The sequence below is a fragment of the Crinia signifera genome, unplaced genomic scaffold (genome assembly GCF_055691185.1).
Source record: "Crinia signifera unplaced genomic scaffold, ASM5569118v1 HAP2_SCAFFOLD_149, whole genome shotgun sequence".
NCBI classification, from domain to species: Eukaryota; Metazoa; Chordata; class Amphibia; order Anura; family Myobatrachidae; genus Crinia; species Crinia signifera.
In genome coordinates, this window is record NW_028142042.1 from 96,457 (window position 1) to 121,470 (window position 25,014).

Here is a 25,014-nt window from a genome sequence, read left to right on the forward strand (position 1 = left end):
GGAGGCAGAGCCCAGTAGTGCACATACAGGAGGGGAAGCAGAGCCAAGCAGTCTGCGTACAGGGAGAGAGGCAGAGCCCAGCAGTGTACGTACAGGGAGGGAAGCAGAGCCCAGCAGTGTACGTACAGGGAGGGAGGCAAAGCTCAGCAGTGTACGTACAGGGAGGGAGGCAGAGCCCAGCAGTGTATGTACTGGGAGAGAGAGGCAGAGCCCAGCAGTGTATGTACTGGGAGAGAGAGGCAGAGCCCAGTAGTGTATGTAGAGGGAGGCAGTGCACAGCACTGTACATACACAGGGAGGGAAGGAGGTAGAGCCCAGCAGTGTATATACAGGGAGAGAGGTAGAGCCCAGCAGTGTATATACAGGGAGAGAGGTAGAGCCCAGCAGTGTATATACAGGGAGGGAGGCAGAGCCCAGCTGTGTATGTACAGGGAGGGAGGTAGAGCCCAGGAGTGTATGTACAGGGAGGGAGGCAGAGCCCAGCAGTGTATGTACAGGGAGGGAGGCAGAGCCCAGCAGTGTACATACAGGGAGGGTGGCAGAGCCCAGCAGTATATGTACAGGGACGGAGGTAGAGCCCAGCAGTATATGTACAGGGATGTAGGTAGAGCCCAGCAGTGTATGTACAGGGAGGGAGGCAGAGCCCAGCAGTGTATGTACAGGGAGGGAGGCAGAGCCCAGCAGTGTATGTACAGGGAGGGTGGTAGAGCCCAGCAGTGTATGTACACAGGGAGGGAGGCAGAGCCCAGCAGTGTATGTACACAGGGAGGGAGGCAGAGCCCAGCAGTGTATGTACAGGGAGGGAGGTAGAGCCCAGCAGTGTATGTACAGGGAGGGAGGCAGAGCCCAGCAGTGTATGTACAGGGAGGGAGGCAGAGCCCAGCAGAGTATGTACAGGGAGGGAGGTAGAGCCCAGCAGTGTATATACAGGGAGAGAGGTAGAGCCCAGCAGTGTATGTACAGGGAGCGAGGCAGAGCTGCTTGTTGTGCAGAATCCGGAAGTATGGCTGTGCCTGCAGTAGTGGTGATGGTACTGTGCTGCTGACGGATGTGGCACTGTACAGCACAATTGGGTACAGACACTGTAAAGTCACCTGCTGCCTCACTCCCAATAAGTACAATACCAGGCCCCAGACTGGCAGCAGTGATTACACATAAAAAAAACTAGCGGGTGCAGTGGGATTTCCTTCAGGGCCCCACAAGCCACCATGTCCCATAACATCTGCATCCCATATACCTGTATAGTTAGAGGGTCCAGCCATGTCTGTATGCCCCTTCCTGGCAAGCTAATCCCCATATGGTGCTTGGTCTGTCCTCCTAGTCATCTGTCCATCCTTCTATACCCCCTTATGGTGTTCTATCCATACATTTGTCTGTATCACACATCCAATCTGTCAATACCTGATGCTCTGTTTGTCTTTACCGCATATAGTGTTGTCTGTCCATATGTCTATTAATACCGCCAACACAACATTTTTAGTTTATCTTGTGTGACTCCTCTGATGTTGGAAAAGAAGTGACTCCTGGGAAAAACATTTGCTGCATTCAGAACATTTATATGGTTTCTCTCCTGTGTGACTCCTCTGATGTTGGACAAGATGTGACTCCTGGGAAAAACATTTGCTGCATTCATAACATTTATATGGATTATCTCCAGTGTGACTCCTCTGATGTTGGACAAGAAGTGACTGCCGGGAAAAACATTTGCTGCATTCAGAACATTTATATGGCTTCTCTCCTGTGTGAATCCTCTGATGTTGGACAAGATGTGGCTTATGGGAAAAACATTTGCTGCATTCAGAACATTTATATGGCTTCTCTCCTGTGTGAATCCTCTGATGTTGGACAAGATGTGACTTCTGGGAAAAACATTTGCTGCATTCAGAACATTTATATGGTTTCTCTCCAGTGTGACTCCTCTGATGTAGGACAAGATCTGACTTCTTGGAAAAACATTTGCTGCATTCAGAACAGTTATATGGTTTCTCTCCTGTGTGACTCCTCTGATGTTGGACAAGAAGTGACTGTCGGGAAAAACATTTGCTGCATTCAGAACATTTATATGGCTTCTCTCCTGTGTGACTCCTCTGATGTTGGACAAGCTGTGACTTCAGGGAAAAACATTTGCTGCATTCAGAACAATTATATGGCTTCTCTCCTGTGTGGTGACTCTGATGTATGAGAAGCTGTGATTTACATGTAAAGCCTTTGTCACACTCAGAGCACATATGTGGTTTCTCTCCTGTGTGACTCCTCTGATGTCTGAGAAGCTGTGATTTACATGTAAAGCCTTTGTCACACTCAGAGCACACATGTGGCTTCTCTCCTGTGTGAATCCTCTGATGTCTGAGAAGCCGTGATTTACATGTAAAGCCTTTGTCACACTCAGAGCACACATGTGGTTTCTCTCCTGTGTGACTCCTCTGATGTATGAGAAGCCGTGATTTACATGTAAAGCCTTTGTCACACTCAGAGCACACATGTGGCTTCTCTCCTGTGAGACTCATCATGTATGAGGTGAGAAACAAATTAGTTGCTGAAGGTTTCTTCTATCCAGAAAATAAAATTGTGTTTGTTCCTCCTCCTGAGGTGTAAGGAGATATAATGTATTTAGTTGGCTTGAGCGGAGAACAATTTCCCTTTCCACATCCTCTTAATTTGAATCCTGCTCCTTATATGTCCTGTAAGAAAGTTAATATGTAAAAGCATAATGGTTACCAGGATAACACTACTTTTATTGTATAAGATGTATATTTATACACAACAGCAAATATCACAGACACTGACCATGATGTTACATTTGTGTACAGATGTGACCACATACATCCAGCCTCCTTGTGTGTTAAACAGTCCTTCTAGTTGCTCCCTTCCATAGTGGGACTGTAGCACTGAGCATCTTTTCCATTAAAATGCATCTTATTCGCAGAGCGATGTGACAAGGACGCACAAGCAGCTTCTGATAATTAAAATAAAATAAATGCTACTTTATTGTTTTCCAGTTTTTCCTATGCAGATACAGAATATAGGAATGCCACATATTTTAATAAGCAGAAGCTGCTTGTGTGTCCTATTAGCATCACTTTGTAAATAATATACATTTAACAAAAAAATCACATGAAAAGACAATTGGCGCTACTGAGATAATCAGTCTGTATCAATACAGAGATGTATCAGTCTGAGCGTATCAGGGCTGTATATGAAACAGTGAGAATATCAGAGTTATATGTAAGATACTATGATGGATCTGTCATCTGGTGCCCAGATCTCACGTGTATATGGATATCCCCGTCCGGGGTTGGAGGATTGAAGAACCCGCAATGTCCACATTAGATGTAAAGTCCCAGTATTGGTGGAGTCCGATAAACGGCGATTTGTAATCCTGTAGGCACACCGAGGGAGTGGCTGATGTTATGAGAGCCTACCTTCAACCTCGTGGCCGGGTGTCCAGGTTGAGTTATGGTTGAATTGAGCCGTAGACTTCCAGGGGTTGTTTGGGAAAAGTGGTGGTCAGACGATTGAGCAGGTGGGACCTCCAAAATGCTATCCAGGATCTGGCACCAGCACGACCAACGCGTTTCGCTGTCCAAACGTCAGCTTTGTCAAGGTGTAATATGTAAGATACTATGATGGAGATGTCACCTAGATACCCCTTTATATACACTAACCTGCTGCACAGAGTAATATGTAAGATACTATGATGGAGCTGTCACCTAGATACCCCTTTATATACACTAACCTGATACACAGAGTAATATGTAAGATACTATGATGGAGCTGTCACCTAGATACCCCTCTATACACACTAACCTGATGCACTGAGTAATATGTAAGATACTATGATGGAGCTGAAAAATAGATACCCCTTTATATACACTAACCTGCTGCACAGAGTAATATGTAAGATACTATGATGGAGCCGTCACCTAGATACCCCTTTATATACACTAACCTGATGCACAGAGTAATATGTAAGATACTATGTTGGAGCCGTCACCTAGATACTCCTTTATATACACTAACCTGCTGCACAGAGTAATATGTAAGATACTATGATGGAGCCGTCACCTAGATACCCCTTTATATACACTAACCTGATGCACAGAGATATACCGTATTTTCCGGCGTATAAGACGACTTTTTACCCCATAAAAATTTGCCTTCTAGTGGGGGGTCGTCTTATATGCTGGGTGCACGGCGTGATGACGCCTTATATGCTGGGTGCGGCATTTATACATTAAAGGGTACCTCTCCTCGGCCTCGGGCCCCCCCCTTCCCTTCTTATGCATATGGTACCTCAATAATAAAATATAGCAGTATTTCTCTGCCGCGCTTTCTTCAGCCTAACGGCCTGTCACATTGCGCATTGATGTCGGCGGCAGGCTCGGGTGTTTTCGGCGGGGCTCGGGGGGGCTCGTGTGCCTGAGCGCTCCCGAGTCCCCCCGAGCCCTGCCGAAAGTACCCGAGCCTGCCGCCGACATCAATCACTGCAGTGACGTCGGTGGCAGGCTCGGGTATTTTCGGCGGGGCTCGGGGGGACTCGGGAGCGCTCAGGCACACAAGCCCCCCCGAGCCCCGCCGAAAACACCCGAGCCTGCCACCGACATCAATGTGCAATGTGACAGGCCGTTAGGCTGAAGAAAGATCGGCAGAGAAATATTGCTATATTTTATTATTGAGGTACCATATGCATAAGAAGGGGGGGGGGGGGGGGGCGAGGCCGAGGAGAGGTACCCTTTAATGAATATATGATCAATACTTTATGCCTGGGGGAGGACAACGTCATCACTGCAGGGAAGCTGCAGATGAGGGGGTCTTAAAACTTTATGTGGTGGGTTTTGCTGGGGCAGGACAAACCTGCCCTGATAGGTTTGTCCTGCCCCAGCAAAACCCACCACTCAAGGGACCAGACAGCTGCTAGTGACAGGGAGGTGTGCGGAATAGGGGGTAGTCTTATATGGCGAGTATATAACAAACTCTACATTTTGAGTGGAAATTTTGGGGGGTCGTCTTATACGCCCAGTCGTCTTATACGCCGGCAAATACGGTATGTAGGATACTATGATGGAGCGGTCACCTAGATACCCCTTTATATACACTAACCTGATGCAAATAGTAATATGTAAGATCCTATGATGGAGCTGACACCTAGATACCCCTTTATATACACTAACCTGCTGCACAGAGTAATATGTAAGATACTATGATGGAGCTGTCACCTAGATACCCCTTTATATACACTAACCTGATGCACAGAGATATATGTAGGATACTATGATGGAGCGGTCACCTAGATACCCCTTTATATACACTAACCTGCTGCACAGATTAATATGTAAGATACTATGATGGAGCTGTCACCTAGATACCCCTTTATATACACTAACCTGCTGCACAGAGTAATATGTAAGATACTATGATGGAGCCATCACCTAGATACCCCTTTATATACACTAACCTGATGCACAGAGTAATATGTAAGATAATATGATGGAGCTGTCACCTAGATACCCCTTTATATACACTAACCTGATACACAGAGTAATATGTAAGATACTATGATGGAGCTGTCACCTAGATACCCCTCTATACACACTAACCTGATGCACTGAGTAATATGTAAGATACTATGATGGAGCTGACAAATAGATACCCCTTTATATACACTAACCTGCTGCACAGAGTAATATGTAAGATACTATGATGGAGCCATCACCTAGATACCCCTTTATATAAACTAACCTGATGCACAGAGTAATATGTAAGATACTATGTTGGAGCCGTCACCTAGATACCCCTTTATATACACTAACCTGATGCACAGAGATATATGTAGGATACTATGATGGAGCGGTCACCTAGATACCCCTTTATATACACTAACCTGATGCAAATAGTAATATGTAAGATCCTATGATGGAGCTGACACCTAGATACCCCTTTATATACACTAACCTGCTGCACAGAGTAATATGTAAGATACTATGATGGAGCTGTCACATAGATACCCCTTTATATACACTAACCTGATGCACAGAGATATATGTAGGATCCTATGATGGAGCTGACACCTAGATACCCCTCTATATACACTAACCTGCTGCACAGAGTAATATGTAAGATACTATGATGGTGCCGTCACCTAGATACCCCTTTATATACACTAACCTGCTGCACAGAGTAATATGTAACATACTATGATGGAGAGGTCACCTAGATACCCCTTTATATACACTAACCTGATGCACAGAGTAATATGTAAGATACTACGATGGAGCCGTCACCTAGATACCCCTTTATATACACTAACATGCTGCACAGAGTAATATGTAAGATACTATGATGGAGCTGTCACCAAGATACCCCTTTATATACACTAACCTGCTGCACAGAGTAATATGTAAGATACTATGATGGAGCGGTCACCTAGATACCCCTTTATATACACTAACCTGCTGCACAGTAATATGTAAGATTCTATGATGGAGCAGTCACCTAGATACCCCTTTATATACACCAACCTGCTGCACAGAGTAATATGTAAGATACTATGATGGATCTGTCACCCAGATACCCCTTTATATACACTAACCTGCTGCATAGAGTAATATGTAAGATACTATGATGGAGCTGTCACCTAGATACCCCTTTATATACACTAACCTGCTGTACAGAGTAATATGTAAGATACTATGATGGAGCAGTCACCTAGATACCCCCTTATATACACTAACCTGCTGCACAGAGTAATATGTCAGATACTATGATGGAGTCGTCACCTAGATACCCCTATATATACACTAACCTGCTGCACAGAGTAATATGTAAGATACTATGATGGTGCGGTCACCTAGATAACCCTTTATATACACTAACCTGCTGCACAGAGTAATATGTAAGATACTATGATGGAGCTGTCACCTAGATACCCCTTTATATACACTAACCTGCTGCACAGAGTAATATGTAAGATACTATGATGGAGCTGTCACCTAGATACCCCTTTATATATACTAACCTGATGTACAGAGTAATCTATAACATACTATGATGGAGCTGTCACCTAGATACCCCTTTATATACACTAACCTGCTGCACAGAGTAATATTTCAGATACTATGATGGATAGGTCACCTAGATACCCCTTTATATAAACGAACCTGCTGCACAGAGTAATATGTAGGATACTATGATGGAGCTGTCACATAGATACCCCCTTTATATACACAAACTTGATGCACAGAGTAATATGTAAGATACTATGATGGATCTGTCACCTAGATACCACTTTATATACACTAACCTGCCGCACAGAGTAATATGTAAGATACTATGATGGAGCCGTCACCTAGATACCCCTTTATATACACTAACCTGCTGCACAGAGTAATATGTAAGATACTATGATGGAGCTGTCACCTAGATACCCCTTTATATACACTAACCTGCCGCACAGAGTAATATGTAGGATACTATGATGGAGCTGTCACCTAGATACCCCTTTATATACACTAACCTGCTGCACAGAGTAATATGTAAGATACTATGATGGAGCCGTCACCTAGATACCCCTTTATATACACTAACTTGATGCACAGAGTAATATGTAAGATACTATGATGGAGCGGTCACCTAGATACCCCTTTATATAAACTAACCTGCCGCACAGAGTAATATGTAAGATACTATGATGGAGCTGTCACCTAGATACCCCTTTATATACACTAACCTGCTGCACACAGTAATATGTAAGATACTATGATGGATCTGTCACCTAGATACCCCTTTATATACACTAACCTGATGCACAGAGTAATATGTAAGATACTATGATGGAGCTGTCACCTAGATACCCCTTTATATACAGTAACCTGCTGCACAGAGTAATATGTAAGATACTATGATGGAGCTGTCACCTAGATACCCCTTTATACACACTAACCTGCTGCACAGAGTAATATGTAAGATACTATGATGGAGCCCTCACCTAGATACCCCTTTATACACACTAACCTGCTGCACAGAGTAATATGTAAGATACTATGATGGAGCTGTCACCTAGATACCCCTTTATATACACTAACCTGCCGCACAGAGTAATATGTAAAATACTATGATGGAGCTGTCACCTAGATACCCCTTTATATACACTAACCTGCTGCACAGAGTAATATGTAAAATACTATGATGGAGCGGTCACCTAGATACCCTTTTATATACACTAACCCGCTGCACAGAGTAATATGTAAGATACTATGATGGAGCTGTCACCGAGATACCCCTTTATATACACTAACCTGCTGCACAGAGTAATATGTAATATACTATGATGGAGCGGTCACCTAGATACCCCTTTATATACACTAACCTGCTGCACAGAGTAATATGTAATATACTATGATGGAGCTGTCACCTCGATACCCCTTTGTATACACTAACCTGCTGCACAGAGTAATATGTAGGATACTATGATGGAGCCGTCACCTAGATACCCCTTTATATACACTAACCTGCTGCACAGAGTAATATGTAAGATACTATGATGGAGCGGTCACCTAGATACCCCTTTATATACACTAACCTGCTGCACAGAGTAATATGTAAGATACTATGATGGAGCTGTCTCCTAGATACCCCTTTATATATACACACTAACCTGATGTACAGAGTAATCTATAACATACTATGATGGAGCTGTCACCTAGATACCCCTTTATATACACTAACCTGCCGCACAGAGTAATATGTAAGATACTATGATGGAGCGGTCACCTAGATACCCTGTTATATACACTAACCTGCTGCACAGAGTAATATGTAAGATACTATGATTGATATGTCACCTAGATACCCCTTTATATACACTAACCTGATGTACAGAGTAATCTATAACATACTATGATGGAGCGGTCACCTAGATACCCCTTTATATACACTAACCTGCCGCACAGAGTAATATGTAAGATACTATGATGGAGCTGTCACCTAGATACCCCTTTATATACACTAACCTGCTGCACAGAGTAATATGTAAGATACTATGATGGTGCGGTCACCTAGATACCCCTTTATATACACTAACCTGCTGCACAGAGTAATATGTAAGATACTATGATGGAGCTGTCACCTAGATATCCCTTTATATACAGTAACCTGCTGCACAGAGTAATATGTAAGATACTATGATGGAGCTGTCACCTAGATACCCCTTTATATACACTAACCTGCTGCACAGAGTAATATGTAAGATACTATAATGGAGCTGTCACCTAGATACCCCTTTATATACACTAACCTGCTGCACAGAGTAATATGTAAGATACTATAATGGAGCTGTCACCTAGATACCCCTTTATATACACTAACCTGCTGTACAGACTAATATGTAAGATACTATGATGGTGCTGTCACCTAGATACCCCTTTATATACACTAACCTGCTGCACAGAGTGATATGTAAGATACTATGATGGATCTGTCACCTAGATACCCCTTTATATACACTAACCTGCTGCACAGAGTGATATGATGGATCTGTCACCTAGATACCCCTTTATATACACTATCCTGCTGCACAGAGTAATATGTAAGATACTATGATGGAGCTGTCACCTAGATACCCCTTTATATACACTAACCTGCTGCACAGAGTAATATGTAATATACTATGATGGAGCTGTCACCTCGATACCCCTTTATATACACTTACCTGCTGCACAGAGTAATATGTAGGATACTATGATGGAGCCGTCACCTAGATACCCCTTTATATACACTAACCTGCTGCACAGAGTAATATGTAAGATACTATGATGGAGCGGTCACCTAGATACCCCTTTATATACACTAACCTGCTGCACAGAGTAATATGTAAGATACTATGATGGAGCTGTCACCTAGATACCCTTTTATATACACACTAGCCTGATTTACAGGAGTTTGGTTTCAAATCTGTGTGAAACCAAACTCCACTTTCTATCCAGCTCATGTGAAAGGCCCACACACAGAGACCTCCAACGACTAATGGAAGAAGAAATCAGACGATTACCAGACCATACGAAACAACACTTCAATATTACGAAACAATAGAAAGAAGCACTAAAAGGAGACAGTACCATAACAGTAAAACCTGCAGACAAAGGCAGAGGCCTAGTCATCATGAACCAAACAGCGTACAAAGCAGAAAATCTGATATCAGATACCCCCACTTACAAGAAACCTTCAACAGAGCCAACCAACAAATTCCAAGAAACACTTCAAAGACAATTAGAAGGCCTACAAATGAGAATAATTACAAAAAAGAACACAATTACATAAACACTACAACCCCAAGAATCCCCACCTTTTACCACCTACCGAAAATCCATAAGGACAGCCATAACCCACCAGATCACCCAATAGTATCTGGAATTGGATCACTCACATCTAACTTATCAAAATACATAGATACTAGTGTTCATTCTAGCACCCCCTATATTTGAAAACCCATGTAGTTCCTCTTCCCTGCCTGGGGTGTCACTGTCTGCTGTGGTGTTTCTAGGGCAGATCTAGTTTGCATATCAGTGCTGATATACAGACCACATTGTGCTAGAAGCACTACAGCAGGCAGCGACACCCCAGGCAGGGAAGAGGAGCTGCATGGGTTTTCAAATATGGCGGGTGCTAGAATGAACACTAGATACATTTCTCCAACCACTGGTAAAAAAACTGAAGATTTATCTAAAGGATACCCTACAGGCTTTACAGATATTGAGAGATCTACAATGGGAATCAACATATACACTCTGCACGAGTGACGAGAAATCATTATACACCTGCATTGATCACCGGCTACGATGCCAAAAAACCCGACACCTTCTCTCCACACAAACAGACATTTCAAACACTCAAATCAATTTCATAATGGAGCAGATAGAGTTCATCCTCCACAACAACTACTTCTGGTATGAGGGTGGATTCTATCTGCAAACCAGGAGAACAGCAATGGGGACCTCGTTCGCCCCCTCATATGCAAACCTATTTGTGGCGCAATGGGAAAACAAACAAATCTGGTCAAACAACCCTTATCAAAGACATATAAAAATCTGGTATAGATATATTGATGACCTTCTTTTCATCTGGGATGGCTCTGAAGAAGGCCTAGAACACTTCAAACAACAATACCTACGGCTTAGAATTTACCACCACAACAAGCAAAGAATTCATTGTATTCCTAGACTTGGAAATTCTCATAGAAAATTATACAATAACCACAAGAACACATAAGAAGCAAGTAGATGGGAACAATATCTTACCCTACAACAGGAACCACCACAGAAGATGGATACAAAACATAACAAATGGCAACTTTCGATGCATTAAAAGAAATTGCACAGATACAAAGACCTATGAAGAACAAAGCCTCACATTCAAAAAGGAATTCATTTGAAAGGGATATAAAGAATCCATCTTAGAAGAAGAAAGAACAAAAGTAAGCCAAATAAACAGATCAGAAATGCTTGAATACAAACAAAAATCAACTTCAGAACAAGAATCGACCACCTCTTCCATTACCCGATTCAGCAGCAACAATAAACAGATCGCAGATCAAAGCATCACTAAAGAAACACTGGCACATTTTACAGTTAGACAAAGAGTTAGAACACATCATTCCAAGAAATCCAAAAATAATATACAGACGAGCAAAAACTTTAAATCAGGAACTAACCAGAAGCTACATACCACTGGATCAAAGAACAGGGGAAAGAAGAAAATCTGGATTCCACCCCTGTTTAAACTGCATGGGATGTAAAACCACCAATAAAAAAGGAACCAAACCCACCAAAGAATTTATCTCCAACCAAACAAAGAAGAAATACAAAATAAAACAACAAATCAGCTGTGAAACCACAGGGGTCATATATCTAATGGAGTGCCCCTGCGGACACCAGTATGTGTAGGGCAAACAAAGAGGAAATTAAAAACAAGAATCAGCGAACACATCTACAATATAAAGAAAGGCTTGATGACACATAGTGCATCGGACAAAGTTCACAACAAAAATCCAGCTGAATTGAAATTCATTGCAATACAAAGTGTCTATACACTGGCGAGGAGGAGATCCTGTAAATGAACTAAAAAGAAACAATACCAAATGGATATATGCACTAAATACCCTGAACCCAGCCGGTTTTTAAAATTGAAATAGAATTAAATGCCTTTCTCCAATAATCACCCTACACTTTCCCTACTATACCTTTGCTTGTAGTTTTGTGTGGTGATGCCAGTTCAGCATTACTTCTTCCCAGCCTCAGTTCTGTGTATTCTGTCCGTCTCAGACCGAAAGTTCGGGTAGCGTCTTCCAGGGGTGGTATCAGCGCTCCCGGCTTGCGGTCATCTAGTACCCAACGCGTTTTGAGTGGGTACTCTTTTTCAAGGATGTTTTGGCCACTGCTGGGTATTCTTATTTATACTAGAAAAACTTTATTTAAAATTTGAAAAAAACACATTGTTTTTTCCGGAAGTGGTCATTTTGGTAAAAGGAAGTGCTCATAAAAAAGGCATCAAGCACATGTCTCATCTTTCATATAGAGAAAGTGGTGTTTCTGATGGTTTGTTGATTATTTGCTGATTGATTGTTGATTATCGGAGAAAGGCATTTAATTATACGAAGGCCACGCACCTACGCGTTTCGTCACCCCACTGCCGAAGTCCATGACGAAACGCGTAGGGTCGTGGCCATTTTGATGTGCTCCAAGCCTCCCGGTAGTGTGTAGATGCAGGGCTCTGTGTATGCTGTAATGCCAGTGAGGATGTTTTATATCTTGGTACGAGTCTTTGATACCAAGTGCTTTTATGTTTATGCTTTAAAAAAAATAAAAAATAAACTTTATTGCACTATTGGGTGCCCTCTCTATCTCTCCATTTCCTCTATTATATATATATATACCGCAAGGTGTGTACTTGTTCGATGTATATCTGATGGCTGTCAAAACAAGTCTTGATAAAGGCCCTAATTCGGGTCGAAACGTTGACCAGAGTGTTGGCAGCGTACTAATGTGATGAAATAAAGCAAGTACTTAAAAACTTCAGTCTGGCGAGTGACCTTCCCTGTACGTACGTACATACATACATACATACATATATATATATATATACACACACACACACACATAAATATATCTCTCTCTATATATAGATTTTTTTAAGAACTTACCATTCGAATCCCTTTCTCTGATATGGTCCTGGTGACACAGCTCAACATTGGGATGTAGGAGGGTCCGTAGGAGCCAGGCACCTATCCTAAAGCTTTTGGAGGGTAGGCTCCTCCCATCGCATCCCAGAATCTTCAGTTCAACTTTCAAAGCCACTGGAATACATTAACTCAGTACAAACGCCTGCACGTATTATATGCACAAACATTAATTTTAACCATTATAACATGACAACTCCTGAAACGGCAATACTTACTGAGCGTAAGGGAGGGATCGCTGTGTCACCAGGACCATATCAGAGAAAGGGATTCGAACGGTAAGTTCTTACAAAACTCCCTTTTTCTCTTTCAATGGTCCTGGTGACAAAGCTTCACATTGGGATGTTTAAGAGCCGGTCCTTTGGGAGGGTACGCTCAGGTCTGCAGTTCTTAGCACTGCCTGCACGAATGATGAATCCTCTGACGCAAACTCATGAAACCTATAGAATTTGGTAAAAGTGTGAACAGATGATGGCAGCCTTGCAAACCTGCTCAGCCGTAGCCCCCATGGCGAACCACCCAAGAGGTAGCAGCTGATCTGGTGGTATGTGCGTATATCCTGGCAGGTACAGGCCTACCAACCTTAGTATATGCAAAAGCAATTACTGATCTAAGCCAGCTAGCATGGTCTGTTTTGAAGTGGACCAGCCAATTTTGTGTACATCGTACCACACCAGCAAAAAATCCATCTTACGGAATTCCCTAACCCTGTCCACATAAATGCGCAAGGCGCGAACAACATCCAAATTCCTCAATTTGTCCCTTTTCTTGGAAACCTCAGAGGGTTGAAACACAGGAAGAACAATATCCTGATTTAAATAAAATAAAAAATAAACCACTTTTGGTAAAAAAAAAATGGGGGGGGGGGGGCTGTTCCCATCACAGTCCTATAATCATGAAAAAAACAAGGAAAGGAGGCTTACAAGACAATGCTCCCCATTACAAAACTCTCTTTGCAGAGGAAGTGGCCAACAACAAAACCAATTTCCAAGTCAGAAATTTCAGGTCAAGAAATTGTTTATTCACGTGAGTGAAAAACAAAAAGGCGCTATGGATGTAGTGCTTAGCTAGCTGCTCACACCTGAGGGGAAGGTCAGTCCCCCAATAATAATCGGAAAGAAAGAGCAAAATGGTGGAGCACTTAAAAAAATCACACTTGGATCAACTGGGTATCACATAAATTTGTAGAAAATATTTAATATGCAATATTGTGCACAATAAAAAACACTAATAAAACAACAATAATAAAAATACTGCGGACCCTGGAATAGTGGAACTTCCACTTGTTCCTATATGTGCTCCTTATAATTAAATAGAAACATATTACCCCTTGGATGTATTCCGTTTGGTGGTATCAGAGTGTCCAATATTTACTGCTGAAGTCCCTTTATAATTTGCCTGGAGATGTTAGACAAGTACGCATTGGAGACCCACCTGGTAATCCTCAGGTTCACCTGCTTAACATCTCCAGGCAAACTACAAGGGACTTCAGCAGTAACATTGGACACCCTGTTACTATCCAAAACGGATTACAATTTAGGGGGATACCATCATCTGCTCAATTCTTGGAGACCCACCTGGCATTCCAAAAGGCGTACTTGTCTAACATCTCCAGGCAAATTATAAAGGGACTTCAGCAGTAAATATTGGACACTCCGATACCACCAAACGGAATACATCCAAGGGGTAATATGTTTCTATTTAATTATAAGGAGCACATATAGGAACAAGTGGAAGTTCCACTATTCCAGGGTCCGCAGTATTTTTATTATTGTTGTTTTATTAGTGTTTTTTATTGTGCACAATATTGCATATTAAATATTTTCGACAAATTTATGTGATACCCAGTTGATCCAAGTGTGATTTTTTAAGCGCTCCACCATTTTGCTCTTTCTTTCCAGAAATTTCAGGTCAGCCGACCTTAAAAGTTCAAAAGGAGATATTTGAAGAACCTCCAACCCCAAGGACAAATCCTGAGGTGCAACAGGTTGTTGGTATGGAGGTTTTAACCTGGTAAGGTCTGCACTTCCAGAATCATAGCCACTCTTCTCTGAAAGAAAATAGACAAGGCCGAAATCTGAACCTTGAGAGACTGAAGACTCAGTCCTGATGAAAACCGTCTTGTAAGAATTCAAGTAGCTTAGTCAACTTGAATCTGGCAGTGTGAGCCTACTGCCGCTCACACCATCTAATATAGGTCTTCCAGACCCAGTAATAATTTGCTGAATACACCGGCTTCCTAGCCTTAATCATAGTATGAATTACTGCCTCAGAGAAACCTTTATTCTTCAAAATGGCAGTTTCAATAGCCAAGTCGTCAAAGATAGTCGAACTAAATCCTGATGAAGGAATAGATCTGGTCTTAGAAGGTCTGGACGTAGAGGTAGACGCCACGACTCTACTGATAAACTCCGAATGTTGGAATACCAAGCTCTCCTTGGCCAATCCCAAGCAATCCCCTAGGATTTGATTCTATTCAGTACCGTGGCAAGCATCGGAAGGGGAGGGAAGATGTATGTCAGACTCCCTATCCATGGTACTGTCCTAGCGTCCACTGCTAACGCCAGTGGATCCCTTGTCTTTGAAGAAATCTGGGGGATTGAACCTGGACGCCATTAAATCCACCTCGGGGAGTCCCCAGCGAGGCACAATCTCTTGAAACACCTGTGGATTCAACGCCCATTCTCATTCGAGAAGTTCCTCTCTGCTCAAAAAGTCAGCTTCCACATTCCGTACTCCTGAAATGAACACTGCAGACAAGGCCGGAACATTCTGTTCTGCCCAACTCAGAATTTGTGACACTTCCTGAATCGCCATCCTGCTGCGATTGCCTCCTTGATTCAAGTATGCTACCGTCGTAGCCTTGTCTGACTGGATTCTTATAGGTAGACCCTTTAACCTGTTCTTCGCTTGAGCTAAGCTTTTCCCAACTGCTTGAAGTTCCAAAATATTGATAGGAAGAGAGGATTCCTCTTTGGTCCACAGACCCTGAAGCCTCAATTCCAGAACAACAGCTCCCTAGCCTTTCAGGCTGGCATCTGTGGTCACCACCAGCCAATCCCCTGTCTGTAGAGACCGACCCTACAGCAGGGTGTCTACGTCTGTCCACCATTTCAATGAAGACCTGGTTTCCGATGTCAGTTTGACTGTCTCGGATTTCATGGTCTTAGGGTTTCCTGACCAACCAGTTAGAACGTTCCATTGACAAGCTCGAGTATGGAACCTTCTCGAATGTCGCCACCATCTCGTCCAGTAACTTCAGACATCTCCAAACCGATGGATTCTGTAATTCCAATATTGATGTCACCAGTAGACAATTGTCCCTGGCCTTTGACTTTTGGAGAAACAATCAATGTAAAGAGTGTCCATTAGAACTCCCAGGACTGAATCCTTTGTGATGGTACCAAGTGCGACTTTTGAAAATTCAGCATCCAGCCGTGATTCTGTAAAAACAGAGTGGCCTCTGCTAAATCCTGTCGTAACTTTTTTGCTGACTGCTTTGAACAGCAAGCTGTCCAAATAGGGAATAACTATTATTCCCGTTTGTCTGAGGGCTTCCGCCATAACAGACATGCTCTTTGTGAACACCCTCGGGGCCGTGGCCAGACCGTAGGGCAAAGCTGGAAACTGGTAATGCAAGTCATCAATTGCAAAACGTAGGAGATACTGACGCTCTCTATAAATGGGCACATGTAGGTATGCGTACTGGATATCCATAGACGCCACAAAATTCTCCTTGGTCCAGGCTCAAAAGCACTGACCTCAGCTACCTAATTTTGAAATGGTCCACCCATAGGTGGAGATTTAACAACTTCAAATTCAGAATGGGTCTGAAAGATCCGTCTGGTTTTGGTACTAAGAACAGAAAGGAGTAGAAGCCCTTCTTTCTCTCTTCCCGTTGAACCGGGACCACCACTCCTTTTTTCAGAAGAAACTGGGCAGTCCCTAATAGAGCTGTCCTGAGTAGAGACTCTTTTGGAAGCGGTGTTGGTAGAAACCTATTTGATGGTATTTTGTGTCTTTGAAAGGCAACGTCCAGGACCCAAGGGTCCCTTTTCAGCCAGGCCAAGGAAACTTAAAACTGCAGAAGGCGACCCCCCCATATGAGGACAGATACGGGGGAGTCTCCTGGCAGTCATTTGTACTGAGGACTTATCCTCACCCTTGGTACTCTGTTTCTTATTGAACGCACCAAAACGGGACTTTGGGAAATTCACTTTTCTTGGGTGAGACCGTCCTCTTACGATTGTCCTTAAAATGAAGCACCTCCTCTGAGGGAGGGACGAAAGGACGGTCAAAAAAACAACAATCTAGAGGATGGCTTAACTGATGAGGCAGGGAGAAAAATGTACTCTCCCCCCCCCCCCCCGAGACTTGGAAGCCATTTTAAGTGCTTCTTCCTCAGCTTCTAGGACATATTCAGCTGCTGCTTTTAACTTTTCAGACAGCACTAAGACCCCAGAGCTGGAATGAACCATAATACATAAGGCATCTGTCCATACAATATGGCTTTCGATCCCCATGCAGACGCAATAAGAGGTCGGAGAGTAAACCCTACACCCTCAAAAATTGCTTTTAAAACAGGGCCTTTGAATGCAGCACCCCCTTGAACAGGAAGCAATGTAGCTTTAGATAACCTGGTCAACGGTGCATCCACCAAATGGACCTTTTCCCAGGGAGCCACATGCTCTTCAGGCAAAGGATACAGACTTAAAAACCTTTTAGGTATCTGTAGACTCTTATCAGGCATTTTCCAAACCCCTACCAATAAATCCTGTAAACCTTCATCTGCAGGAAAGGTAATCGCATCTCTGCGCTGCCTTTTAAACACTCCCTCCAAGGGGGTTGTGTCTTCATCAGACAAGCTTAAAGCTTGTTTTACTGCAATGATTAAGTCCTCCACCCCGGGGACCGATATATCATCATCATTGTCACCCTGATCCCATGGCACATCATGACTGCACTCACCTTCCAAACCTGAATCTACAGGCCTAGAAGTACACGAAAAAGACTGTTTTGGTGATACATCACTATCCAACTTATCCAGCAGTGCATTCATCTGTTGATATTAGCAGTATCCTGCATTACCCGCAGTAAGCCTGGCTCTCTGTCTTTTTTAGTTAAAGGAAAGAGCCAGGGAAATGTTGGGAAGACGATCTAGGTGACTGAGAAGTGACCCAACCATCTTTCTGCTTGCCCAACAACTGCACTAATGCAGTAACCGACCTGCCAATGGCTATAACTCTCACAAGTTCTGTCTGCTGTGTCCCTTGAGTTTCAACACCAGCTTCACAAGCAGAGCATAAATCCTCCTGTGTCATTACTGTCAGAGGTTAAGTGTATTGCACAAATACTGCATGCACTGAAAGAGTTAAGGGCTCCCTCCCCCATGAACACAGACTGCTCATCTGTCATGATGATAAGTCACAGTATAACATGTCAGGCGAAAGTACCAAAATCAATATAATGTAGTACATATCTGTCTGTGAGTTCCAGAAGCCTTCTCCAGAACGTAGGGGGTAGCGTAGCCCAGGAGAATCAATCACTCGGCTAGATACAGCATTTCAGCTCCACAGCCAGCATTTCTCCAAAATGGCACCAAGCAGAGTGAGGGAAGGGACCATCTGTCCCTGCCACAGCGAGGTCTGTGGATCTTTGCCAACTACCCCCTGTAGCCACTCCCACTGTAGATTCTCCTATTCCTTGTGCCTTCCCTTCCAATAGGAATCATGCAGTGGCAGTGTGATGATTCTATGAGAATCCTCCACACTGTGTCCTACCTAAATAAGTGTAAAATTAATAAAATAAAAAACACCTATCTATCTCTAATCTTCGGCTGCGCAGCAGCTTCTTCAGTATAGCACCCACTCCGGTGGGCACCTAACACGAAATGAAGAGTCTGGGATGCGATGGGAGGAGCCTACCTCTCTAAAAGCTTTAGGATAGGTGCCTTCCATTGCCTTCCATGATCCAAGGAGCATGTATACCCTCAATAGCAGGGTAGTTCATGGCGGCACTCAGAGAAATAAATACACTCACCAACTTTGCATGAATTGCCAACGTTTCAATGAGGTTTACTCATTTTCATCAGGGCAAAGATTACAAACATAACTCACCATTTTATGTGATGCCATCACCACGTTGGTTCTGAGAGCCGCGAGGCTGCACTTCCGACGCGGCCCTCCCTGATGAGGTCACCCAGTGCCCGTCACCACTTTAAAAACTTTATGTGACTGTCAAAATAGTAACAATATATAAATGATAGAAAATCTCATTATCTCATAATATTGTACTGCACCAGAGACTAGTAGAAAATAACAATACAGGTTGATTATCCTGTATCCGTGCATCCATTTTCCAAATTATTCCAAAAACCGTGGTTTTTGGAATCATTTGAATATTTATTTTTTTACCCCCCTAACCCTCTTTTCATACTTACCAAGTCCCAGGGCGTCCACAGCAGGCCTCCAGCATCTTCTCCAGGGCCTTCAGCGGTCCCAGGAATGCAGTGCGCGAGCGCCGGTGACGTCACCGGTGCGGGCGCATACCAGCGCAATGCATTCCTGGGACCGCTGGAGACCCAGAGAAGATGCCGGAGGCCTGCTGTGGATGCCCGGGGCCTGCGTGGACGCCGAGGGACCACCAGACACCATCGGGGGACAGGTAAGTAAGCCTAAAAAAAAAATATTCTAAAAACCAAAAAATTCCCCTATCCGGAATGCTCGTGGTCCCGAGCATTTCGGATAGGGGATACTCAACCTGTACGTACAAAGATTACAAAAAACAGCTTAAACCAAGAGTCTCATTTAAGCCCTTAGGGTTCAATGAATCTAATTTAAAGATCCATTTGTGCCTCTCTCTGCAATAAAATCTGGGGCCTATTGCCACCTCTATCAAGGGGAGGTATATGGTCTATAATCTTGTGTTTCAATGCGGTTGGTGAATGACCCATTAAAGCATTATGACGGGCAACAGGCTGTTCGCTGCTGCCCGCAAGCACAGCTGCAGGTACGGCTTGCCTGTGCTGTGCCATCCGTATATTGAATTGGCAGTCGGTTTTACCGACGTAATATTTGCCGCATGGGCAAACCAAAACTTATATTACATATTTAGTGGAACATGCGAGTCTGTGCCTAATGGGAAACATTGTATTATCAAAAGGATGTTTAATGCTGTCACCAGTCCACATGCGACACATCCAGTACATGTTACACAGCCTAACTTGGACGTACCAAAGAAAGTCTTGGCTGGTTGTTTATCAAAATTAGTGATGTCACTGTGGACTAGAGAGTCTCGGAGATTGCGTCGCCGTGAGTAACTGGTGACCAGTATTTTACCCAACAGACCAAGTAAATCTCGATCAGAGGAGACAATCGGCAAATATGACTTCACAGCCCTATGTGCCAGACCGCTCCCGGTATTAAATCTATTGGCCCAACAGATTCTGTTATCATTCTTTTTTCTATTTTTGTTCTTAATCGTCAGTGTCTTCCGCTCGAGGTACACTTAAAACTCTGTTTTTGGTGGCCACAAGTTGTTTATAATCGCACCCTCTGTCTAGGAATTTTTTAATCATCCCATCAAGTTGCATGATGAGACCTTCCTCATGGACCCGCAGCATCTGTGAGTAAGGTAACCCTTTGGTTACTGAGGCTGGGTGAAAGCTTGCTGGAGATAAAAGCATGTTTCTATCTGTTGGTTTCACAAATAGCGAAGTGTGTGTATCTATATATATATATATATATATATATATATATATATATATATATATATATATATATATATATATATATATACTGGTTCCCTTACAGAGGGCAGTCAGTGTGGTTAGTGCTGTTAGTAGAACAGACATATATAACACAATACTCGGCATGGTCAGACTAATCACATACCTTGCTGGGTATTACAGACCCCTCAGGACCACAGTAATCCGGGTCTCCCAGCTGCTGGTACCAGTGTGTAAGTACAGGAGGAGTCAGTGCTGCTTCTGTCTCCTACTAGTACTTACACCCCCTACTTCCGGGTCAGTGTGTGCACTATTTGCTGGTCCTCCACTTCCGGGCGCGTCGCTGCTATCATTGTACTTCCTGTCTGTGTCAGTCCCCACCCCCTTTCTTTTCCTAGAGAGGTGTGTATACGGCGATGCTCCGGTGGCCATTTTAACTAAGGGCAAATCCCAGCTGGCTATATACTTTTTGCCCACAGTTCAGTCTCATACTACAGCAGGAAATGACAGTTTGCAGGTTAATATTTAACTCATTGTGTACTACAAATAAACGCACAAAGGGCACATTACATAATATATCGCTAGGTCTTAGATGCATTTATTATATTAATTTTGCAGATTAAGCAATTGTCCACAGGTTAATATAATGTATTTTATATTATAGTTTATTATATTGTATATAGTATTGTATTATAATATATATGTTGTAGCCCTGTGATAATAACCCTGTGATAGCCCTGTGTTAATAACCCTGTGGTGACCCTGTGGTAATATCCCTGTGGTGACCCTGTGGCAGCCATGTGGTAACAACCCTGTGGCATACCTCCCAACTTTTGTCTTGAACAAATAGGGACGTCCGAAAAAGGGGCGGGGCGTATGCAAATGAGGGCGCGGCTTATGCTAATTAGCCGCGACCTCATTTTCATACGAGAATAGACGCTGTGCGCATGCGCACAGCGTCTATTCTACTAGATTGGGGGGTCTCCCAACTGTCACCCCCCGCAGCGGGACAATGCCTGCCGCGGGTGGGACAGAGGGACAGGACCCGAAAATCGGGACTGTCCCTCTAAAATCGTGACAGTTGGGAGGTATGCTGTGGTAATAACCCTGTGGTGCCCCTGTGGTAATATCCCTGTGGTAATAACCCTGTGGTAATAACCCTGTGGTAATATCCCTGTGGTAATAACCCTGTGGTAATAGCCCTGTGGTAATAGCCCTGTGGTAATAACCCTGTGGTAATAACCCTGTGGTAATAGCCCTGTGGTAATAACCCTGTGGTAATATCCCTGTGGTAATAACCCTGTGGTAATATCCCTGTGGTAATAACCCTGTGGTAATAACCCTGTGGTAATAACCCTGTGGTAATATCCCTGTGGTAATATCCCTGTGGTAATAACCCTGTGGTAATAGCCCTGTGGTAATAGCCCTGTGGTAATAGCTATGTGGTAGCCCTGTGGTAATAACCCCATACCCTCCAACTGCACCGAATCTGCCGGTACAGTACCGTTTTTTAACAGTCTGTACCGGCAAATTGAAAGTGTACCGAATGTACCGAATTTCAGACATAACTCACTGTGACTGTGCTGTGCGCCGCATGTAACTGTGTTCCTCCTGGCTCCTGGTGCTGCCTGGAATGCGCCGGCTGAGCTCTCCCCTCTCCTCCCCCTCCCCCGGCGTTCCCAAGAGTGCATTGTGCAGGCCGGTGCCATGGGTCATGGCGTCACGCGCCGGTACCGCGCACCCTGTGCGCACTCTTGGGAAATGTAGTCTCAGCCCTCAGTGTTTCTCCGCATGCGCAAGAGGGGTGCGGTGGCCAGCCCCGGCGCGCGACAGTGGGGGGATCATCTTGCATCAAAGGAGCCTGCAGTGCCACACACTGTAAGTTAAAGTGGATGGCTCACGCTGTGCATACCCTCCAACATGACTTGGCTCCCCCCCTTGCATTTAAATACATATTTCTGAAAAAATGGGCAGTATACATTTGGAAAGGGGGTGTGACCACGCCCCTTTATCCGTGGCCACACCCCCTTTCAGTATGTGTACCGATTTCTGCCCTAAAAATGTTGGAGGGTATGTAACCCTGGTGTGACCCTGTGGCATACCTACCAACGTCTGTGCTGATGAAATAGGGACACTCGCGCGAGCGTCCAAAAAAAGGTGGCGGGGCGTATGCAAATGAGGGTCGGGGTCTGATGAAGAGGTAATAAACCTCGAAACGTTACCGTCCACGCTGTGCAGTGTGTTGTTTATTTGGAGTGCCTCCACACCAAGGTCTATGCTGCGGTCCTGGTACATGCATTGGGATCCCTGGATGGCACCCTTGAAATTTGAATAATATTGCCGGTAGTGCTGCTCCCACTGGAGATTATATATATATATATATATCCCTACCCAGAATCTGCAACTTCTGCTGATATACACTACCCAGTAGGACCTCTAGCATCTATCCATTTGTCCTGTATACCTCTAGAATATGTCTCCTCTAAAGCGGTGGCCATTTTTGAAAGGACATTTTCAGCAGACAGACAGCCAGACCCATTACAATATGCGGAGATCATGCACCCCTCAGCGCCGGCTCCCCCTAGCCACCATCTGGGCCGCAGTGCTATTGTTACCACTGATCTGGGTCAGTAAATTTGTGTGTAAGGGGATTCTGTCAGTAAGTGGTGTGTGTCAAAAACAAACCTCCCAACTGTCCTGATTTTCACGGGATAGTCCAGTTTTTTCAGGAGTGTCCAGTACTTCACCCGGGGCCGGCAGTGTCCTGCGGTGGGGGGGAGGACAGTTGTTGGGAGTCCCCCTGCTTGCTCACCATAGCACAGGGCTGGCGCTAGCCACTCAGCAGCTCCTACGGTGCGGGGAGGCACCGTACTGAAGAGGCGCTCTCCCTGCCAGTGGCATCACTAAAGGGGTGCAGTGCGACTCCGCACCCGGGTGTCACCAAAAAGAGCCTCCCGCACTACACTCAGGTGTCAGCACCCGCCGCACTACACTCCCACTGGCAGCGTCTATTCACCCCAGCCTGCTTGCACATTGTCATCGTCCTCCGTCCCATTCACCCACAGCGCCGCACCACTGCTGGCAGAATCTTCTCACCCCAGGCAGCCACAGAGGACACCAGCCACCCTTGCACCTGCACACCCGCATCCCCACAGTGGTATCCGCACCAGGAATTGGACTGTGCTTTGCGATGCCTGTGTGAGCGCACACTGGCAGCAGCAGCCAGCTACAGGAAAGGGATGGGGTACATGCCAAAACAGCCAGGGAAGGGTTGGATGGGGTGGAGGACAACTGCTGAGCGGTGGGTGGGGGACAGACGGACGGGGGGACAACTGCTGAGTGTTTTCTCCTTAAAAATAATGAATAGATCAACAAGTTTAAAACCAATGTAATATGCTTAACAAAAACCACACAAATTAAATGTACAACAACATATATACACAATGTCCATAATCTAATTTGTGTGCGTTTTACTTAAGCATATTAAATTGTTTTTAAAGGTATCTATATATACGGTGTGTGGAATAAAATGTCGTCTCTCCGCCACCCTGATCATTGCTTCCCACAATAGAGTTCAGGACTTTGCACGTGCTGCACCCCTTCAGTGGAACGCGTCTATTCTATTAGATTGGGGGGTCTCCCAACTGCCACCCCCCGCAGCGGGACAATGCCTGCCGCGGGTGGGACAGCGGGACAGGACCCGAAAATCAGGACTGTCCCGCTGTAATCGTGACAGTTGGGAGGTATGTAGTACTGTTCCTTTGTACGGTGCTGCAAAACACTTGTGGCACCTTATAAATAAAATTATAATAATAATAATAATAAAATATAGATAGGTGTAATATATAAATAACACGTTATAGCAAATCCCCGTCCTGATATATACACATCATAGTGGCACTCAAGCCCGGACTCCCCGGGAGGTTGGGACAAGATACATACCTCCCAACTTCCGCAGTTCAGCAGGCGGGACACTGCTGCTGCGCGCCGAATTTTTCGGAGGGGGGGTGGCCTGATTTGGAGGCGTGGCCTATACTCGCGGCTCCCCCGAGAGGCCACG

The 25,014-nt window shown here is 44.3% G+C and overlaps 1 protein-coding gene across 1 annotated transcript; it reads right to left on the reverse strand.

The window, feature by feature from the left end:
* Positions 1–906: 906 nt before the first annotated feature.
* LOC146053289 (uncharacterized) lies at positions 907–21,216 on the reverse strand. The gene is made up of 3 exons (XM_083167983.1): positions 21,121–21,216; positions 19,345–19,461; positions 907–2,681 (listed from the first exon to the last, which is right to left on the reverse strand). The coding sequence occupies exon 3, from the start codon at positions 2,508–2,510 to the stop codon at positions 1,482–1,484; it is 1,029 nt and encodes a 342-aa protein (XP_083024109.1). The 5' UTR covers positions 2,511–2,681; positions 19,345–19,461; positions 21,121–21,216; the 3' UTR covers positions 907–1,481.
* Between the last annotated feature and the right edge of the window lie 3,798 nt (positions 21,217–25,014).